This window comes from Schistocerca nitens, chromosome 6 (assembly GCF_023898315.1).
Source record: "Schistocerca nitens isolate TAMUIC-IGC-003100 chromosome 6, iqSchNite1.1, whole genome shotgun sequence".
Taxonomy (NCBI): Eukaryota; Metazoa; Arthropoda; class Insecta; order Orthoptera; family Acrididae; genus Schistocerca; species Schistocerca nitens.
The window spans coordinates 224,599,741-224,623,321 of record NC_064619.1 but is presented as its reverse complement, the minus strand read 5'-3'; the positions used below and the strand labels follow the sequence as shown (position 1 = coordinate 224,623,321).

The 23,581-nt window shown below is 46.3% G+C and overlaps 1 protein-coding gene across 3 annotated transcripts in view; it reads right to left on the bottom strand.

Moving 5' to 3' along the window:
* LOC126262268 (uncharacterized) overlaps positions 1 to 23,581 on the bottom strand; it is a 508,717-nt gene that overhangs the window by 343,021 nt on the left and 142,115 nt on the right. For all 3 annotated transcript variants that reach the window (XM_049958775.1, XM_049958774.1, XM_049958773.1), the window contains exon 3: positions 17,807 to 17,951. In XM_049958775.1, coding sequence (XP_049814732.1) covers positions 17,807 to 17,951 — 145 coding nt within the window. The remainder of the gene's footprint in view (positions 1 to 17,806; positions 17,952 to 23,581) is intronic.

The following is a 23,581-nucleotide window of genomic DNA, read 5'->3' as shown; positions in this document are numbered from 1 at the left end:
CCCAGCGAGACAAATGTAAATATTTCCTCCCAAGCAAACATGCCTAGTACGCTCAATAAAATAACCACAAAATGGTGGCAGAAAAATGAAACAGTATCACATAGTGATATTTGGCAGCCATGTTACAGATTGTTTCTTCAAACGCTCACTGTAAACAAACTACTCGGCCAGTTTCTGAGCAGCCATTCTGTTAGCAATGACAAATGATAAATATTATAATAATGTAAAATCGCATTACACCAGCACCATGTTGTACTCGAATTTAAAAAATTAAAAGGCGATTCCTTTACCAATCTCCAAAAGACTGGAGCTGATCGTATAGTATACAAACGAGTCTCGTACACTAGCCTGCAACTCAAGGTCCTACACCACAAAAATCTAAAATAAAAGTTTTTGGTTTCACTATTGTGCTGCGGGCCCTCTCATTATCATAAAAGATGCAGACTTAATTATATTGTACGGGCTTATTCGGCTGAATTTTTTAGTGGACAGCTGGTACCAATTAAGTCAGCATTCAACTTCCATACCCTATGCTACCTCTCGTCGAATTCCCAACGGTACCCAGTCAAAAACGTGGCACTTCAGTTACCAAAACTGTGGCGACTTTTAAATGAAACAAACGGAATTTTGGTAGTAGTAAATGAGTTATGTTTCTCAAAATGCGAACTCTTCCATATTTAATTTCGTCCAAAAAAAAAGACCCATGAAAAAAGTTTTTTATAATATGAAGATCGGTCTAAAGCTGTACCTTTCACTTATTATCACAAACAACAGAATTGAAGTTGATCCAAAACAGTCTCCAAACCTCGGTATTAGAAAACAGTCTAACAGTACAACCACATATGGTAACTCAAGGTTGATACACTGAAAACGTTTGCCGAGTAACGGAAGAGACAGAAAGCGGACAAAAATCCTTGTATTAATGTTCATGAAAAATATGTTTCATATCACCATCAAAGAGTCCACGAGACGCAACACGGCACCACATACTGGAGAACATCTACCCAGCTGATCAGCGTGGATGAGTTCAGGAGCGAAATCATCATCAAGGAGCAAGCTGTGCTGCACAACCTGCCTACCGCTATTTCTTGCAGAATGAAGAGCTATTCATGAATGTATGATAACAAGAAGAATTCCAGTAACCTATGGTAAAACTGTTTTATTGATGCACAACCGGTTTCGCGGCCTGAAGCCTCATCATCGTATGTAGTCTGCAAGGTAAAGAGTAATATACAGTGCTCAACTTTGTGGATATCAAAGTTAATAACGGCAATATCTAAAATATGTTCAGTGTTAGAAGATCATAGGTGTACACATCGCTCCTAGTCAAATTATATTATTCAGTGAATACTGCCTACATTACATTGGCAAACGAAGGGTGACAAAGACTTGATCCATTAATTTCGTAAAAATTGCCGGTAAGGTCTATAACTACACGATCTACCAATCAGTAACTTTTACGAAATTAATGAGTTAGCTCTTTGCTACCCTTCGTTCGTCAATGTAATACAGACAACACTCACTGAAGAATACATCTCAGCTACAAGCGATGGGAACACCCATGACCGTATAATACAGCGTGATTCAAAAAGAATACCACAACTTTAAAAATGTGTATTTAATGAAAGAAACATAATATAACCTTCTGTTATACATCATTACAAAGAGTATTTAAAAAGGTTTTTTTTCACTCAAAAACAAGTTCAGAGATGTTCAATATGGCCCCCTCCAGACACTCGAGCAATATCAACCCGATACTCCAACTCGTTCCACACTCTCTGTAGCATATCAGGCGTAACAGTTTGGATAGCTGCTGTTATTTCTCGTTTCAAATCATCAATGGTGGCTGGGAGAGGTGGCCGAAACACCATATCCTTAACATACCCCCATAAGAAAAAATCGCAGGGGGTAAGATCAGGGCTTCTTGGAGGCCAGTGATGAAGTGCTCTGTCACGGGCTGCCTGGCGGCCGATCCATCGCCTCGGGTAGTTGACGTTCAGGTAGTTACGGACAGATAAGTGCCAATGTGGTGGCGCTCCATCCTGCTGAAATATGAATTGTTGTGCTTCTTGTTCGAGCTGAGGGAACAGCCAATTCTCTAACATCTCCAGATACTGTAGTCCAGTTACAGTAGCACCTTCGAAGAAAAAGGGACCAAAAACTTTATTGGCTGAAATGGCACAGAAAACGTTCACCTTAGGCGAGTCACGTTCGTACTGAGTTGTTTCCCGCGGATTCTCAGTGCCCCATATACAGACATTGTGACGGTTGACTTTCCCGTTAGTGTGGAAAGTTGCTTCATCACTAAACACAATATTTGAAACGAAAGATTCATCTGTTTCCATTGAGCAAGGATAAAATCACAGAAATCGATTCTTTTAATCTTATCAGCTGCAGACAGTGCTTGAACCAATTTCAGACTATAAGGTTTCATAACTAACCTTTTTCGTAGGACTCTCCATACAGTTGATTGTGGAATTTGCAGCTCTCTGCTAGCTCTGCGAGTCGATTTTCCTGGGCTGCGAACAAATGCTTGCTGGATGCGTGCTACATTTTCATCACTCGTTCTCGGCCGTCCAGAACTTTTCCCTTTGCACAAACACCCATTCTCTGTAAACTGTTTATACCAACGTTTAATACACCACCTATCAGGAGGTTTAACACCATACTTCGTTCGAAATGCACGCAGAACAACTGTCGTCGATTCACTTCTGCCGTACTCAATAACACAAAAAGCTTTCTGTTGAGCGGTCGCCATCTTAGCATCAACTGACGCTGACGCCTAGTCAACAGCGCCTCAAGCGAACAAATGTACAACTAAATGAAACTTTATAGCTCCCTTAATTCGCCGACAGATAGTGCTTAGCTCTGCCTTTTGTCGTTGCAGAGTTTTAAATTCCTAAAGTTGTGGTATTCTTTTTGAATCACCCTGTACTATGAGTATATTTTAGGTATCACCTTCATTAATTTTAATATCAACAAAATTGAGACACTGTATTTTACACTTTACCATTTACAGTGCACCTGATTATGTGGCTTTAGGCCGCGAAACCGGTTGTATATTAATAAAATAACAATTTTACGAGCTGTCAGAAGAATTCTTCTTAACATCATGCCTTTCGACAGCTATGGAAGTCCAGAATATAAAATACATGAATGTATTACTGTCAGTCTCTACCTTGTGTCCATCCCTGACTGATGAAACTCATTGAAGTTCACTTAAAGACGGACAGTTAGATAGCAAGAAGCGCAATAACTGTATACGTGTTTTCAGAATACATATGAAGGATTAATTTCAACAGTTCGCTGTTTCTCTTTAACGTGGTGTGAGAATTTGAGTGACTGTGTGAACTATTATTTCCACTAGAATACAGTGCAAAGTTTCTTTTAACTGTCGGCCGGGGTGGCCGAGCGGTTCTAGGCGCTACAGTCTGGAACCGCACGACTGCTACGGTCGCAGGTTCGAATCCTGCCTCGGGCATGGATGTGGGTGATGTCCTTAGGTTCGTTAGGTTTAAATAGATCTAAGTTCTAGGGGACTGATGACCTCAGAAGTTAAGTCCCATAATGCTCAGAGCCATTTGAACCATTTTTTTCTTTTAATTTAAAGAATATTCCGCATTTAGGGAGAAATACACTCCTGGAAATTGAAATAAGAACACCGTGAATTCATTGTCCCAGGAAGGGGAAACTTTATTGACACATTCCTGGGGTCAGATACATCACATGATCACACTGACAGAACCACAGGCACATAGACACAGGCAACAGAGCATGCACAATGTCGGCACTAGTACAGTGTATATCCACCTTTCGCAGCAATGCAGGCTGCTATTCTCCCATGGAGACGATCGTAGAGATGCTGGATGTAGTCCTGTGGAACGGCTTGCCATGCCATTTCCACCTGGCGCCTCAGTTGGACCAGCGTTCGTGCTGGACGTGCAGACCGCGTGAGACGACGCTTCATCCAGTCCCAAACATGCTCAATGGGGGACAGATCCGGAGATCTTGCTGGCCAGGGTAGTTGACTTACACCTTCTAGAGCACGTAGGGTGGCACGGGATACATGCGGACGTGCATTGTCCTGTTGGAACAGCAAGTTCCCTTGCCGGTCTAGGAATGGTAGAACGATGGGTTCGATGACGGTTTGGATGTACCGTGCACTATTCAGTGTCCCCTCGACGATCACCAGTGGTGTACGGCCAGTGTAGGAGATCGCTCCCCACACCATGATGCCCCCGGGTGTTGGCCCTGTGTGCCTCGGTCGTATGCAGTCCTGATTGTGGCGCTCACCTGCACGGCGTCAAACACGCATACGACCATCATTGGCACCAAGGCAGAAGCGACTCTCATCGCTGAAGACGACACGTCTCCATTCGTCCCTCCATTCACGCCTGTCGCGACACCACTGGAGGCGGGTTGCACGATGTTGGGGCGTGAGCGGAAGACGGCCTAACGGTGTGCGGGACCGTAGCCCAGCTTCATGGAGACGGTTGCGAATGGTCCTCGCCGATACCCCAGGAGCAACAGTGTCCCTAATTTGCTGGGAAGTGGCGGTGCGGTCCCCTACGGCACTGCGTAGGATCCTATGGTCTTGGCGTGCATCCATGCGTCGCTGCGGTCCGGTCCCAGGTCGACGGGCACGTGCACCTTCCGCCGACCACTGGCGACAACATCGATGTACTGTGGAGACCTCACGCCCCACGTGTTGAGCACTTCGGCGGTACGTCCACCCGGCCTCCCGCATGCCCACTATACGCCCTCGCTCAAAGTCCGTCAACTGCACATACGGTTCACGTCCACGCTGTCGCGGCATGCCACCAGTGTTAAAGACTGCGATGGAGCTCCGTATGCCACGGCAAACTGGCTGACACTGACGGCGGCGGTGCACAAATGCTGCGCAGCTAGCGCCATTCGACGGCCAACACCGCGGTTCCTGGTGTGTCCGCTGTGCCGTGCGTCTGATCATTGCTTGTACAGCCCTCTCGCAGTGTCCGGAGCAAGTATGGTGGGTCTGACACACCGGTGTCAATGTGTTCTTTTTTCCATTTCCAGGAGTGTATTTGTGCAGGTAAGCTAACACAGAATTTCTCCTGGTAGGGACCCAATACCAAGAGGTTCAACCTAAAGGCCTATACGTCCTAAATACGGTCCTGCGCGTATGTACCATATTTTAGAGAGCCTTATCATGTTGAAATACTTGCGGTTGTCCCACTGCCCCGGGGGCTCCATGCAGAAAGATGCTGTTTGGACAAAACTGTGGAGGATCTGCGCCTGACAGCTATGCCGTCAGCAACACGCTCCAGCGAACAGCAACTTACATGGAAACGAATGTGGTTTGATCTCGCTGTGAGTGATTCCACGGAACAATACATTAAATTCTACAAGAAATATGAAATAAAAACTGATAAACTAAACGAAGTCCATCTCTACCAGATTCGAGTAAACATTGTGAAGACAACAGCATGCAATAGACATTTGGGGTGGGATACCTTCAGACAATCGAATGTTTACAATTTGAGAAAAATTGGATGATCTGTTCAAGAGAGAGAGTTTGATAAATTGAGCAAGTCAATAACGCGTTGGTCCAGCTCTGTCCTGTATGCAAGCAATTATTCGGCTTTGCGCCGGCCTAGGTGGTCATGCGGTTCTAGGCGCTCAGTCCGGAACCGCGCGACTGCTACGGTCGCAGGTTGGAATCCTGCCTCGGGCATGGATGTGTGTGATGTCCTTAGGTTAGTTAGGTTTAAGTAGTTCTAAGTTCTGGGGGACTGATGACCACAGATGTTAAGTCCCATAGTGCTCAGAGCCATTTGAACCATTTTTATTCGGCTTTGCTTTGATTAATAAATTTGCTGGATGTCACACTGTGGTATATCGTGCCAAATTCTGTCCACCTGACGCGTTAGATCGTAAAAATCGCGAGCTGGTTGGCGGGCTCTGCCCATAATGCTCCAGATGTTCTCAATTGGGAAGAGATCCGATGTACTTGCTGGCCAAAGTAGGGTTTGACAAGCACGAAGGCAAGCAACGGAAACTCTCGCCGTCGAGGGCGAGTATTATCTTGCTGAATTGTGAGTCCAGGATGGCTTGCCATGAACGACAACAAAACCGGGCCTCGAAAGCCGTCGACATACCGCGGATGTCAACCTAAGTGGTCCTGCTACGAAATGAAATGACATCCCAGACCATCACATCAGATTATTGCTGTCCAGGTCGTAACCAGGTACGTCTTCGGCGTGGACTCTCATTGTCTTCACTGATGAGTCTCTCTTCGAATTGAGCCCCAATGAGCAGCGATGACAGGTCTGATAACGCCCTGGACGGCGGGAAATTCCAAGCTGACTGTCGTCCTCCATACGGCCCAACAAACAGGAGTGATGATCTGGGGTGCCATTTCATTTGACCTTTGATTGTCATCTGTGGGACCATTACAGCACAGCGGCACGCCAACAATATTCTACGCCCTTTTTTGTTACCTTTCATAACAAGCCATCCTGGACTTACATTTCAGCAAGATAATGCCCACCTGCAAATTGTGAGACTTTCTACTGTTTTGTCTTCGTGCTTGCCAAACTACATCTTGTCCAACAAGGTTACGCGATCTCTCCCCAACTGAGAATGTTTCGAGCATTAAGGGCAAGGTCCTCCAATAAACTCGGGATTTTGACGCTATAACGCGCCAATTGGACACAGTATGGCACAATATCTCTCGGGTGGACATCCAACAACTCCTTCAATCAACGTCAAGTCGAATAACTGTTTGCAAAAGGCTCAGGGGTGAACCAACAGGTTCTTGACTTGCTCAATTTGTGACGCTCTTTCTCTTGAATACACTCCTGGAAATGGAAAAAAGAACACATTGACACCGGTGTGTCAGACCCACCATACTTGCTCCGGACACTGCGAGAGGGCTGTACAAGCAATGATCACACGCACGGCACAGCGGACACACCAGGAACCGCGGCGTTGGCCGTCGAATGGCGCTAGCTGCGCAGCATTTGTGCACCGCCGCCGTCAGTGTCAGCCAGTTTGCCGTGGCATACGGAGCTCCATCGCAGTCTTTAACACTGGTAGCATGCCGCGACAGCGTGGACGTGAACCGTATGTGCAGTTGACGGACTTTGAGCGAGGGCGTATAGTGGGCATGCGGGAGGCCGGGTGGACGTACCGCCGAAGTGCTCAACACGTGGGGCGTGAGGTCTCCACAGTACATCGATGTTGTCGCCAGTGGTCGGCGGAAGGTGCACGTGCCCGTCGACCTGGGACCGGACCGCAGCGACGCACGGATGCACGCCAAGACCGTAGGATCCTACGCAGTGCCGTAGGGGACCGCACCGCCACTTCCCAGCAAATTAGGGACACTGTTGCTCCTGGGGTATCGGCGAGGACCATTCGCAACCGTCTCCATGAAGCTGGGCTACGGTCCCGCACACCGTTAGGCCGTCTTCCGCTCACGCCCCAACATCGTGCAACCCGCCTCCAGTGGTGTCGCGACAGGCGTGAATGGAGGGACGAATGGAGACGTGTCGTATTCAGCGATGAGAGTCGCTTCTGCCTTGGTGCCAATGATGGTCGTATGCGTGTTTGGCGCCGTGCAGGTGAGCGCCACAATCAGGACTGCATACGACCGAGGCACACAGGGCCAACACCCGGGGGCATCATGGTGTGGGGAGCGATCTCCTACACTGGCCGTACACCACTGGTGATCGTCGAGGGGACACTGAATAGTGCACGGTACATCCAAACCGTCATCGAACCCATCGTTCTACCATTCCTAGACCGGCAAGGGAACTTGCTGTTCCAACAGGACAATGCACGTCCGCATGTATCCCGTGCCACCCTACGTGCTCTAGAAGGTGTAAGTCAACTACCCTGGCCAGCAAGATCTCCGGATCTGTCCCCCATTGAGCATGTTTGGGACTGGATGAAGCGTCGTCTCACGCGGTCTGCACGTCCAGCACGAACGCTGGTCCAACTGAGGCGCCAGGTGGAAATGGCATGGCAAGCCGTTCCACAGGACTACATCCAGCATCTCTACGATCGTCTCCATGGGAGAATAGCAGCCTGCATTGCTGCGAAAGGTGGATATACACTGTACTAGTGCCGACATTGTGCATGCTCTGTTGCCTGTGTCTATGTGCCTGTGGTTCTGTCAGTGTGATCATGTGATGTATCTGACCCCAGGAATGTGTCAATAAAGTTTCCCCTTCCTGGGACAATGAATTCACGGTGTTCTTATTTCAATTTACAGGAGTGTAAATCATCCAATTCTTCTGAAATAGTAATCATTTGTTTGCTTGTAGATGTACGTCTCATCTACCGACGTCTCTCCCTTTCGGATAATTGCTTCGTGGTGCGTCTTTTTTTTTTCTTTGCCTTGGAGTGGTTCAAATGGCTCTGAGCACTATGGGACTTAACATCTATGGTCATCAGTCCCCGAGAACTTAGAACTACTTAAACCTAACTAACCTAAGGACATCACACACATCCATGCCCGAGGCAGGATTCCAACCTGCGACCGTAGCGGTCACGCGGTTCCAGACTGAAGCGCCTAGAACCGCACGGCCACACAGGCCGGCTTTGCCTTAGAGTGTAGCTGCATGTCTTCAACTGACCAAACAACACATAAACTCAACAGTAACTGGCAAGAGGGGTGTAGAGTGACTCGACGAATCGTGATGTTTCCTTCATTCAAATGATGCAGGTAGTCTAGTGCACCAACGGCCCAATGAGGCGTTTACTCCGCGGGGTGTGGACGTTGTAGTTCAGGCCAGAAGTGATTCTATGATGTTTTGGGGGTACCGTGACTTGAGCGCACTCATTCAGGTTACCGCGAACATAAACTAATAAATTTATCTGAACATTCCCAGCGACTAAGTGTTGCCCTCAGTCTCTGTCGGTCCATTATGGCCAGGGGACATCGACTGGTACGTACTTTTCAATTCAATAAACTTTATTAACAGCCGTATACTTTAGGTTATTTTATTTTATTTCATTTCGAAAGCAACCAGCTTCGGCAATTCATTTTGCCGTCTTCAGGCGCCATACGCTTTTTTCGAATCAACGAGCTTATCGTATAGCGCCATGAAACTGGATACCGTGAATCCCAATCGTTCTTTCACGCTTTCGTATGAATCAGTTGCACACCGATTGGGATTCATAGTATCCAGTTTGATGGCGCTATACGAAAAAGCGCAGGGGGCCTAAATATGGCAAAATGAACTGCCGAAACTGGTTTCGTTCTAAATTAAATAAAATAACCTAAAGTATTCGGCTGTTGGTGAAGTTTATTGGATTGAAAAGTGTCGGCCTTTCTACATCTTCATGATGAGTATGGTGTAGAAACTCAGAAACACCCGTCTTCCTAGGTGACAACAGTCGTATAGAGCTGCACGCAATCGCCCCTGGTCTGACGAACACTCTGACATCTATCGCACTGCAACTAGACCGATAAAGTGCCTGATCCTAATGCTATAGAAAATGTCTGTGGCTGTTTGGAGCAGCTGGTGAAATGCAGCAGTCAACATCGCCGTAATCTACGAGGTCCACGGGACCAATTTAATAGAGCGGCTTCAGCTGCATATGGAATACGCGAAGAAACCCTCACCGAACAGAAGCCATTATCAGGGCTGCGAGGCGATGGGGGCATGGTGTTACATGCTATTGGTGATATCTCCAGGGGTCATTAACTTTTTCTTTGGTGTGTTTATGAAGAAGAAAATCCAAGGATACAACCGCCGGCCGATCCGGATATGCTCTGCAACGTCTAACTTCCCCAGTGTTGTGCGGATGTGCTATTCACAAAAGTGTAGCGGGCTGCATACGGCACGATTTTACGTAGCGCCCCTCTCGACCACTTGAGAGGGACTTGCTATGGCGTCACAAAGTCATTTGCAAAACTATTTTGCACCAGCGACCAACCAGTTTTCATGTACCATGGATTTTTACAAGGTTTATTATGTTTCAGAGTAGACGTGCAGGTGGTGGATGCACCAAACTCACAACACATTACCATGCCTAATACGAAGTACGAAAGCCGTTGGAATTGAAAACTGGTTCCAGTTGTCTTCGCGTGGATAAATTCATGTCCCACATGTTTTAAATGGGAATCCTATACCATTCTGGCTACATAGTGGCAATCTCGGGTAACGCTGATGGAGGTGGATAGCTATCATGCACACGTGTCTCCAAAACAAACCGTAAATACTCAGCGATACTGAGATCTGGTGACTGGTGGCGAGGGGAGATGCGAGAGTTCATATTCGCGGTCACAAGACCAGTCGTCTTCTAACACAGCATCATCACTGGGGAACGTACATTGTACTAGGGAGTGAAATTGATCACCTAAAATGGTCAATAACCCTGGGCAGTAATGCGACGTTGCAGGGTAATCATGGTTCCCGTGGAATACCACGATATGGCTGCCGAAATCATAGCCGAACCCCGGCCATATTTCGTTCTTGGGAAGTAAACTTGTCCTGATATTCGAAACAGTGTTAAAAAAGGGTCATCCGACCAAATAACTTTCTTCCATTCCTGAGTAGTCCAGGTTTTATGTCTTCGGAACCACGTTTCCCTGTTACGAAATGATAATTAAATCGACACCCTAGCTGCAAACAGGCGTTGATATACACCATTGGGGACATATTGAAAATGTGTACCCCGACCGGGACCCGAACCCGGGATCTCCTGCTTACATGGCAGACGCTCTACCCAATCTGAGCCACCGAGGGCACAGAGGATAGTGCGCCTGCAGAGACTTATCCCTTGCACGCTCCCCGTGAGACCCACATTCCCAACATGTCCACACCACTACATTCGCAGTGCACCTAATATTGTTCAAATGGCTCTGAGCACTATGGGACTCAACATCGGAGGTCGTCAGTCCCCTAGAACTTAGAACTACTTAAACCTAAATAACCTGAGGACACCACACACATCCATGCCCGAGGCAGGATTCGAACCTGCGTGCGCCTAATAGATGCTTGCCCATCACACTCATTACTCGTGGCAGATTAATCTACCAAGTCCCGTACGAGTTGGGGCATAGCATGTGCGTTAGCACAAGAAGGTCAATGGCCGGGCAGCCATATTTTAACTATATATGAAGGTAGTATCTGTTCCCAAAAGAACAGATACCATTGATGATCTTGCAGCTTCTCTAGAATGAAATGATAATTAAATCGACTCCCTAGCTGCACACAGGGGATTCCGGGATGGAGTCCCGGTCGGGGCACACATTTTCAACATGTTCCCAATGATGTATATCAACGCCTGTTTGCAGCTAGGGTGTCGATTTAATTATCATTTCATTCTAGAGAAGCTACAAGGTCATCAATGGTATCTGTTCTTTCGGGAACAGATGTTGCGTTGTTGTGGTCTTCAGTCCTGAGACTGGTTTGATGCAGCTCTCCATGCTACCCTATCCTGTGCAAGTTTCTTCATCTCCCAGTACCTACTGCAACCTACATCCTTCTGAATCTGCTTAGTGTATTCATCTCTTGGTCACCCTCTACGATTTTTACCCTCCACGCTGCCCTCCAATGCTAAATTTGTGATCCCTTGATGCCTCAGAACATGTCCTACCAACCGGTCCCTTCTTCTCGTCAAGTTGTGCCACAAACTCCTCTTCTCCCCAATTCTATTCAATACCTCCTCTTTAGTTATGTGATCTACCGATCTAACCTTCAGAATTCTTCTGTAGCACCACATTTCGAAAGCTTCTATTCTCCTCCTGTCCGAAATATTTATCGTCCATGTTTCACTTCTATACATGGCTACACTCCATACAAATACTTTCAGAAACGACTTCCTGACACTTAAATCTATAGTCGATGTTAACAAATTTCTCTTCTTCAGAAACGCTTTCCTGCCATTGCCAGTCTACATTTTATATCCTCCCTACTTCGACCATCATCAGTTATTTTGCTCCCCAAATAGCAAAACTCCTTTACTACTTCAAGTGTCTCATTTCCTAATCTAATTCCCTCAGCATCACCCGACTTAATGCGACTACATTCCATTATCCTCGTTTTGCTTTTGTTGATGTTCATCATATATCCTCCTTTCAAGACATTGTCCATTTCGTTCAACTGCTCTTCCAGGTCCATTGCTGTCTCTGACAGAATTACAATGTCATCGGCGAACCTCAAAGTTTTTATTTCTTCTCCATGGATTTTAATACCTACTCCGAATTTTTGTTTTGTTTCCTTTACTGCTTGCTCAATATACAGATTGAATAACATCGGGGAGAGGCTACAACCCTGTCTCACTCCCTTCCCAACCACTGCTTCCCTTTCATGCCCCTCGACTCTTATAACTGCCATCTGGTTTCTGTACAAATGGTAAATAGCCTTTCGCTCCCTGTATTTTACCACTGCCACCTTCAGAATTTGGAAGAGAGTATTCCAGTCAACATTGTCAAAAGCTTTCTCTAAGTCTACAAATGCTAGAAACATAGGTTTGCCTTTCCTTAATCTTTCTTCTAAGATACGTCGTAAGGTCAGTATTGCCTCATGTGTTCCAATATTTCTACGGAATCCAAACTGATCTTCCCCGATGTCGGCTTCTACCAGTTTTTCCATTCGTCTGTAAAGAATTCGCGTTAGTATTTTGCAGTTGTGACTTATTAAACTGATAGTTCGGTAATTTTCACATCTGTTAACACCTGCTTTCTTTGGGATTGGAACTATTATATTCTTCTTGAAGTCTGAGGGTACTTCACCTGTCTCATACACCTTCCTCACCAGATTGTAGAGTTTTGTCAGGACTGGCTCTCCCAAGGCCATCAGTAGTTCTAATGGAATGTTGTGTACTCCCGGGGCCTTGTTTGGGCTCAGGTCTTTCAGTATCGGGAACAGATACTACCTTCATATATATATTCGTGTTACGGCATTTACATGATGTGCGGTTTTGTAATTCCAGCTCACCCTGCAATTCGCTTCTTATGGAGCTCCATTCGTGTTATTTTGGTGCTGATAGGATATGCGAGTGTGACATTCAATTCTGCAGAGACTTTTGCGGCTGTCGTCCCGTTATTTTTGGTCACAATCCCCTTCAATGACTGTCTGTTCCGATCCCACAACACACGCTATCGTCCACGTTGCGACAGAGCGGATGGCGTCTTTTCTCTTCCTCTGCACGCGGTATAAATCCTCGGTACGGTGCCAAACACATCAGCTACCTTGCTTACGGTAGCGCCCATCATACGAGCACAACAATCTGCCCACCTTTGAACGCACTGAGCTCCGACATAATGAACTCACAACTACACACAACACTTTTCTGACCACGACTGAAACTTGCAACGTGTTGAGGACATTTCACAGGTGCCGTTCGTGGGCAAATACACTCCTGGAAATGGAAAAAAGAACACATTGACACCGGTGTGTCAGACCCACCATACTCGCTCCGGACACTGCGAGAGGGCTGTACAAGCAATGATCACACGCACGGCACAGCGGACACACCAGGAACCGCGGTGTTGGCCGTCGAATGGCGCTAGCTGCGCAGCATTTGTGCACCGCCGCCGTCAGTGTCAGCCAGTTTGCCGTGGCATACGGAGCTCCATCGCAGTCTTTAACACTGGTAGCATGCCGCGACAGCGTGGACGTGAACCGTATGTGCAGTTGACGGACTTTGAGCGAGGGCGTATAGTGGGCATGCGGGAGGCCGGGTGGACGTACCGCCGAATTGCTCAACACGTGGGGCGTGAGGTCTCCACAGTACATCGATGTTGTCGCCAGTGGTCGGCGGAAGGTGAACGTGCCCGTCGACCTGGGACCGGACCGCAGCGACGCACGGATGCACGCCAAGACCGTAGGATCCTACGCAGTGCCGTAGGGGACCGCACCGCCACTTCCCAGCAAATTAGGGACACTGTTGCTCCTGGGGTATCGGCGAGGACCATTCGCAACCGTCTCCATGAAGCTGGGCTACGGTCCCGCACACCGTTAGGCCGTCTTCCGCTCACGCCCCAACATCGTGCAGCCCGCCTCCAGTGGTGTCGCGACAGGCGTGAATGGAGGGACGAATGGAGACGTGTCGTCTTCAGCGATGAGAGTCGCTTCTGCCTTGGTGCCAATGATGGTCGTATGCGTGTTTGGCGCCGTGCAGGTGAGCGCCACAATCAGGACTGCATATGACCGAGGCACACAGGGCCAACACCCGGCATCATGGTGTGGGGAGCGATCTCCTAAATTGGCCGTACACCACTGGTGATCGTCGAGGGGACACTGAATAGTGCACGGTACATCCAAACCGTCATCGAACCCATCGTTCTACCATTCCTAGACCGGCAAGGGAACTTGCTGTTCCAACAGGACAATGCACGTCGGCATGTATCCCGTTCCACCCAACGTGCTCTAGAAGGTGTAAGTCAACTACCCTGGCCAGCAAGATCTCCGGATCTGTCCCCCATTGAGCATGTTTGGGACTGGATGAAGCGTCGTCTCACGCGGTCTGCACGTCCAGCACGAACGCTGGTCCAACTGAGGCGCCAGGTGGAAATGGCATGGCAAGCCGTTCCACAGGACTACATCCAGCATCTCTACGATCGTCTCCATGGGAGAATAGCAGCCTGCATTGCTGCGAAAGGTGGATATACACTGTACTAGTGCCGACATTGTGCATGCTCTGTTGCCTGTGTCTATGTGCCTGTGGTTCTGTCAGTGTGATCATGTGATGTATCTGACCCCAGGAATGTGTCAATAAAGTTTCCCCTTCCTGGGACAATGAATTCACGGTGTTCTTATTTCAATTTCCAGGAGTGTACAACAGTGCAACCTCTAGTCTTAGCTAGCCCCTGCATTTATGTTCAAGCATGCATTCCTCGTGGCGCCTCAATACTTTTGTTAAATCCCGGACATTACCAGCCGGGTGGTAGCGTTGATTTCTCGCGACGTTTCGGGAAGTGTCATATTACCCATCTCTTCGTTAGACGATGGGTAGTATGATACTTCCCGAAACGTCGCGAGATATCAACGGTACCACCGCGCTGGAGACCCGAGAAACCTTCATCAACAGTTTACCCGGGAAAGCCTACAGTTACATATCCTGTAAGTTACTTTCGCAACTACATTCTTTTTTCCGTTCAAAATAGTTCAAATGTCTCTGAGCACTATGGGACTTAACTGCTGTGGTCATCAGTCCTCTAGAACTTAGAACTACTTAAACATAACTAACCTAAAGACATCACAGACATCCATGCCCGAGGCAGGATTCGAACCTGTGACCGTAGCGGTCGCGCGGTTCCAGACTGTAGCGCCTAGAACCGCTGGGCGACTCCGGCCGGCCTTTTTTACGTGTAATTGTCTATCAACGATAGAATGTGTGACACCTCTGAAGACCGAGCTGTATCGTGTTCCTGGTCACCAGCTGCCAATGTGTCGAAGGCCGTCTTTCGTCAGAGTAGCACACATGTATTGTCCTTGGGAGTTCCGTTTCCAGTTAATGCTTGAGAACTTTTATTACTAAAAATGAACATGTATAATTTCTGGTTGTATGACGTATGTATGTTATTCAGTGATTACTGTGAACTTGTGGAGTTACGACCAGCTTTACTATGAAGTTGTCCGCTCCCCGGAAGCTGTGTGGTCAGCGCGACAGAATGTCAATCCTAAGGGCCCGGGTTCGATTCCCGGCTGGGTCGGAGTTTTTCTCCGCTCAGGGACTGGGTGCTGTGTTGTCCTAATCATCATCATTTCATCTCCATCGACGCGCAGTGGCGTCAAATCGAAAGACTTGCACCCGGCGAACGGTGTACCCGACGGGAGGCCCTTGTCACACGACATTCACATTCACTTTGAAGTGAATAAAATTTACTGTTGGATGAAGTTTGGCCGAGCGGTTCTAGGCGCTTCAGACCGAAACCGCGCTGCTGCTACGCTCGCAGGTTCGAATCCTGCTCGGGCATGGATGTGTGTGATGTCCTTACGTTAGTTAGGTTTAAGTAGTTGTAAGTCTAGCGGACTGATGACCTCAGATGTTAAGTCCCATAGTGCTTAGAGCCATTTGATTTTTGATGAAATTTGCAGATCTCATTTATGTGCAGTTAAATATTATCTCAGATTTACTAATATTTTGAGAATAATTTATTTATATTTTTAGGAGCTGCGAAGAGGAAATTTCTGTAGATTATTTGAAATAGGAGATGACGTTTAGTTTTTCGAAAAGTTTGAATATATTTTACACGAGCAACGAACTTTAGTTACTGTGATTTATGGAACTAGATAGGCCTATACAATTCAAAATGAATTTTTCACTCCATAGCGGAGTATGGGCTTATATGAAACTTCTTGACTGATTAAAACTGGGTGCCAGACCGGGACTCGAAACCGGGACCCTCGCCTTTTGCGGCCAATGCCCTACCACCTTTTTTTTTCATTTTGTTCGGTAATGTTCGTTGCGCATGGTCTGGGCGGACGTCATAGGACATCCGTTCAAGTTGATCGTTGATTGCTTTACTCAGTTTTTTTTATTACAAAGGGTCAGCGCCTCTGACCGAATACGCTGAACTATCGTGCCGGCATCCACATGAGCTTCCCAAGAATGTATCACGTCCCCTCCTCATAGCTTGACTTCCGGTGGTACCTCATCTCCTAGATACCAACTTCGTAGAAGTTCTCCTATGAAACTTACAAGATTAGCACTCCTGGAAGAAAGGATAATGCGGAGACATGAATTAGCCCCAACCTGTACGATATTTCCAGAAAGAATTTTTCACTCTGCAGTGGAGTCGGCAAAGAAACTGTATGAATAACGCTTCCTGGCAGATTGAAACGGGGTGTCGGACTGGGGCTCGATCCCGGGAAATTTGCCTTTTACGGAAAGTACTCTACCAACTAGGCTACCCAAGCACAAGTGCTGCAGTGTTAGTCATGGTTCAAATGGCTCTGAGCACTATAGAACTTAAAACAGCTGAGGTCATCAGTCCCCTAGAACTACGTAAACCTAACTAACCTAAGGACATCACACACATCCATGCCCGAGGCAGGATTCGAAGCTGTGACCATAGCAGTCGCGCGGTTCCGGACTGAAGCGCCTAGAACCGCTCGGCCAGCGTGGCCGGCGTTAGTCATGCAAATCGCGGGAGAACTTCTGTGTAGTTTGGAAGATGAGGTACTAGCGAAAGTAAAGCTGTGAGGACGGGTCGTGAATCGTGTTTGGGTAGCTCAGTTGCTAGAGCACTTGCTCGCAAAAGGCGAAGGTCGCGCTTTGGAGTCCCATTCCGATACACCGCTTTAATATGCCAGGAAGTTTCATGCAAACAATTTCTTTGCCGATCTGAGGCGGATACGTTAATTTATTGCAGAATGTACTGAAGAAGTCAATCTCTTGCTCCGTCCCTGCTAATCTGCTACCAGCTTCTCTCTCTTTTGTTGGTAAAAAAGCTGCAACAATACTTTACTATTAATTTCTAAACCAGTACACAGCAGCGAGCTTGGATAGCAGCAGAGAGAGTATGTAAATAATGAAATTATTGAGCTTGCTTGATGGATGGAGAAATTTTTATGTGGATTACAAAACACGGTAAAGCGGCAATGAAATGAATAAATGAACGTAACGCCATATTGCGTATCGTAGGCACTAGGCAAGCAGGCGCTATGCGGGGCTCTGGTCCACTGTCTGAAGGCTGGTCCATATAAGGAGCACGACAGCGCCTACAGTTTATCGGTCCGTACCTTGTGTCGCTTGCGGGCATCATATAGTCCATTGAAAGCAAGATTGCGAAGCCGCTGCCGGATAACCTTAGTCCTAAGAATACATGCTGATACAGTGCGGGAATAGTTGTGGAAGGACTTACCTTTCAGCTGCATAGGCCACTTGAACAGCTCGTATTCCGGCATGACCTTGGCGATGGGAACCAACAGGCCGTGCTTCGGCTCGCAAGTGAAAAGATGTCTGTTTCCCCAGGTCCCATCGATGCCACCGTACGGCAGAGGATTGTCCTGCAAAAACGAAGTAACGTTCAATGGGCTTAGTCGTATTACAGGTTGGGCAAAACAGTGCAGGAGTTCGAAACAGAGCTATGGTCATTCGAAATGGTACCACATCAACTTATAACCAAGGTACGATCACGCGTAGTGTCTTGGAAGATTTGTTTGATGAATTTGTGGCTTACCGAACCCAGAAAGGACGTTCAACAAAAACGAAAGTAACATCGATAGTAACTGATCCTCTAATGTTCTCAACATACGTGAACGATTATTTAAATAGAGTCAGCAGCATTACACAGTTGTTCGCTGAGGAGGTTTTGGGTATATCCAGTATCATCGTGGGATCGAAAACAGATGCAGATAGTCTTGAATAAAAACTCCACTTCTTGGAATCAACGACAGCTCTCTTTAAATGTACAAGGTCCGGAAGTATGAAACCGGAATTTGGTTGCAATAATCACACGTTTCTTGAATGACAAACAATATTTTATGTTGTGTTGGCAAAAGAGCCAACACCGTGTTATAAATGGAGGCCGAAATGCACGCGTTTTAGCTCACGCAGGCTGGCGTGAAGAGGGAAGAACTATACTGACGTGCGGTCTGGAAAATCACAAGGAATGTGAATTCAGAAAGCGGACGTACTTAGTTTGATACTTAACTTTAATCCATTAATGATGAACGTCGCTCTTGACGGTACATGATTTACAATATTATCTGTTCACAATTATAGTAACTGAAAATGGCGCCTTGCTAGGACGTAGCAAAGGACGTGGCTGAAGGCTATGCTAAACTGTCGTCTCTGCAAATGAGAACGTATGTAGACAGTGAACCATCGCTAGCAAAGTCGGCTGTACAACTGGGGCGAGTGCTAGGGAGTCTCTCTAGACTAGACCTGCCGTGTGGTGGCGCTCGGTCTGCAATCACTGATAAGTGAGGCACGCGGTTCCGACGTATACTAACGGACCGCGGCCGATTTAAAGGCTACCACCTAGCAAGTGTAATGTCTGGCGGTGACACCACATTTTATTCAAAAAAATCTCCATTGCTATTTACATATATCTCTCACCTCTCCGGCACACTATGAATGCCACGACAAAAAACCGTTCATCTTTTGAAGCGAACCATTCGGCGAGCCATGTTCGCACATTTTCATACGACTTGAAGCGTTGTTCAGTGAGAGCGTGTCCCAGTGATGCAGACAGATGATAATCGGACGGACGGATCCAAATCTAGACAATAAGCCGCATGCCCTCTTATTTCCCAACTGAACGTCTCGATCGTTTCCCTCACCCGTTTTGCTGTGTGTGATGGGGCGTTATCGTGGAGCAATATGACTTTGTGTTGCCTTTTTCCATTTTCAGGTAGTTTTTCACGTAATGCTCGATTTAAATCGATCATTTGATGTTGGTAGCGATCAGTGTTAACGGATTCACCAGGTTTTAGCAGCTCATAATAGATGACACCCTTCTGATCCCACCAACACAGAGCATTGTCTTCTTTCCAAACCGATTTGGTGTTGCAGTGGATGTCCATGGTTTGCCTGGATTCACCCCTAATTTACGACGCTTAGAATATATCCATTTTTCATCATCTGCCACTATTTGATGGAGTAACGACTTTCTTTTGTATCTGGCGAGCAGCACTTCACAAGTGGTCTTTCCATTTGCTTGTTGTCTTTCATTCAGTTTATGAGGAACCCATTTTCCCTCTTTCTACACCGTTCCCATAGTTTTCAACCGAAGAGAAATGACTTTCTGCGTCACATTCAATTATTACGCGACTTCCTGTTGAGTTTCATTATTATCTTCATCCAACAAGCCCTGCAATTCGTTGTCTTCGAGCTTTTTCGGTGGTTTCCCGCGCTCGTCGTTTCTCACGTCAAAATCACCACTTTTGAATTTTTTGAACTACTCGAAACACTGTGTTTTCCCAAGAGCTTGTTCGCCGAAAGCTTCGACAAGCATTCGATGCGATTCTGCAGCAGTTTTCTTCAAATGATAACAGAAAACCAATGGTCCGCAAATCGTAGTTCGTAGGCACAAAACTCGACATGTTTAAGGGTTTGAAACAGATAACTATCAATGGCACTTGGGTTCTGTGTGTTGAGATTCGTCGTGAGCCGTTACAGGAAGCAGATGGCGCTGCGGACACGGTCTCACGGGCCCTACACTGACGGATTGCACCATATATAGAGAAATTCCCGTTTCATACTTCTACACCTTGTAATACACTTAAGATAATGTCTATATCAAAGAGATACAACCAGTAGGTAACCAATTACAACATTAGTAGGATGTCAAAGCTTTTTTTACAGTCTGTAGGGTTAGAGAGTAAGGGCATTGCACACAGAGGGTAAAAGTATCGCCTTAGTTCTTTCACAGCTCAATGGAGGGAACCTTCATCCTTCATACAATGTCCACAACGATTTAGTTTACTTTGAATTGTTGACTGAGATACACATGAAGAGACATGAGTTCAGCGTACTGTCACGCAATTTACATTGTGATAACCAAATGACCTTGATTCCCCCCTCCCCCCTCTCACTCTCTCTCTCTCTCTCTCATGCCACAGCATGAATCATTTTCGGACCTTTGGTGTGGCTACAGACAAACACAGCCTTATAACGTGATACGTCGTCGAGGGGTTGCGTCTTTGATTAATGATCAAAATGTTCTCGGTCCCGAGTTCGAAACCCGCCACTGCTTAACTTTTCATTAATATTCAGCATTGGCGGCAGAAGACTTCCGGCATAAGAAGCCACTCTACCAACGGCCTTGTCAAAGAGGGTGGAGGAGCGGACAGAGGTTCAAAGCACTCCCTTGTCCTTGGGATGGGAAACTGCCCCTCAACGCAGAAGAATCAGCAATGATCAACAGCATGAGGATGCAGAAGGCAATGGAAACCACTGCATTAAATACACGTACGTGTATCCATAGGACGTGGGGCCTGTAATAGAAAAATTGTCATGATGATCTCTCCATTGGCAAAAGATTCCGGAATAGTCCCCAATTCGGAACTCCGGGAGGAGACTGCCAAGGGAGAGGTGGCCATAAGAAAAGGATTGAATAACTAACAAAAGGATAGCGTTCTACGAGTGGTGGTGGTGGGGGGGGGGGGATGTAATGTCAGAAGCTTGAACGTGGTAGGGAAGCTAGAAAACGTGAAAAGGAAAATGCAAAGGTTGAATCTAGACATAGTACTAGTCAGTGAAATGAAACAGAAAGAAGACAACGATTTCTGGTCAGATGAGTACATGGTAATATCAACAGCAGCAGAAAATGGTGTAACGGAGTAGGATTCGTTAAAAGCAGAAAGGTTTGGCAGAGAGTGTGGTTTTGCGAACAGTCCAGTGATACGGTTATTCTTATCGGAATCGGCAGCAAAACAACACCGACAACGATAGTTCAGGTATACATGCGGATGTTGCAAGCTGAAGATGATGAGATAGAAAAAGTATATGAGGATGTCGAAAGGGTAACACAGTACGTAAAAGGAGATGAGAATAGGTGGGGGTGGTGGGATCACTCATGGGAAAATTCCTGCAGTAGTGGGTGTTAGAGCTGCACCTTTTATAGATTGAAGTCAGCTGATAGGTATTCCTGCTTAAGGGAAGTCTCTCTAACAAAGGAACCACTTTTGACAAAGCTTAGGTATCCGAGTAATGAGGGAATTAGTATATTTCATAAAAAATATACAAGGTATTAGAGATAAAGTTAGTGAACTGCTTATAGATGTTGACTCTGAAATTATTGGTATATCTGAACACTTCTTAAATAAGGAGATAATTCAGAGGCTTCCTTTACCAGGTTACAGGTTGGCTGGCAGCTTTTCTAGGAGCTCTTTGCGGTGTGGGGGAGTAGCCATGTATGTGAAAAACGGCATTCCATTTGAGTCAATTGATGTTTCAAAGTACTGCACTGAAAAGGTGTTTGAATGTTGTGCAGGTGTGGTTAAATTTAATGGAGGTAAACTTCTTACTGTTGTTATTTATAGATCCCCAGACTCCGACTTCACAACATTTTTGCTAAAGCTAGAGGAGGTTCTTGGTTCACTTTATAGGAAATACAAAACGTTAGTTATATGTGGTGACTTCAACATTAATTGTATAAGTGATTGTGCAAGGAAAAGGATGCTGGTAGACCTCCTTAATTCATATAATCTTATGCAATCCGTATTCTTTCCAACGAGAGAGCAAGGGAACAGTAGAACAACCATTGACAACATTTTTGTTCATTCATCATTACTAGAAGGGCATTCTGTTAGCAAGAAGGTGAATGGCCTTTCAGATCATGATGCACAAATTTTAACTCTAAAAGAGTTTTGTGCTGCAACACATGTTAAATATAGTTATCAACTGTTTAGGAAAGCTGATCCAGTTGCTGTAGAGATCTTTGTAAACCTTATCAAGGAACAAGAGTGGCAAGATGTTTATAGCGGTGATACAGTAGATGATAAATATAATGCTTTTCTCAAGACTTTTCTCATGCTCTTTGAAAGTTGCTTTCCGTTAGAACGTTCAAAACAGGGTACTAGCACAAACAGGCAGCCTGGGTGGCTGACTAGAGGGATAAGAATATCTTGTAGAACAAAGTGGCAATTATATCAAAACGTTAGAAACAGGCAAAATCTAAATGCAGCAGCCCATTACAAACAGTACTGTACGGTGCTTAAAAATGTTATTAGGAAGGCAAAAAGTGCGGTGTCACCGCCAGACACCACACTTGCTAGGTGGTAGCCTTTAAATCGGCCGCGGTCCGTTAGTATACGTCGGACCCGCGTGTCGCCACTATCAGAGATTGCAGACCGAGCGCCGCCACACGGCAGGTCTAGAGAGACTTCCTAGCACTCGCCCCAGTTGTACAACCGACTTTGCTAGCGATGGTTCACTGACAAAATACGCTCTCATTTGCCGAGACGATAGTTAGCATAGCCTTCAGCTACGTCATTTGCTACGACCTAGCAAGGCGCCATGTTCAGTTACTATTGATATTGTAAATAATGTACAGACAAGAGCTACGTTCAACATTAATGGATTAAAGTTAAGTATTCCACCATCTGCGTCCGTTTTTCTAAGTTCTAATTTCCTTGTCCTGTTCCAGACCTCACGCCAGCCTGCGTGAGCTAAAACGCGTGCCTTTCGGCTTCCTCTAAAATTCGTGGGTTGGCTCTCCTGCCAATCCACAACAAAAAGTATGTGGTATGCAGATAGAATAGCTAAATCTCAGGATAAAATTAAAACCATATGGTCAGTCGTAAAGGAAGTGGCTGGCCTGCAGAGACAGGTCGAGGATATAGAATCAGTGCATAGTGGGAATGTCCGTGTTACTGATAAGTCGCGTATATGTACAGTATTTAATAATCACTTTCTGAATATAGCAGGTGAACTAAATAGAAACCTAGGCCCAACAGGGAATCACATAGCGCTCTTAGAAAAAAGTGTTCCGGGACTGTTACCTGAAATGCTCCTCCATGATACTGACAAGAGGGAGATTGAGTTAATAATTAAATCACTAAAGACCAAGAACTCTCATGGATATGACGGGGTATCTAGCAGAATACTGAAGTATTGTTCTATGTATGTTAGCCCAGTACTTAGCCATATCTGTGACTTTTCCTTTAGGAGTGGTCGGTTTCCTGACCGA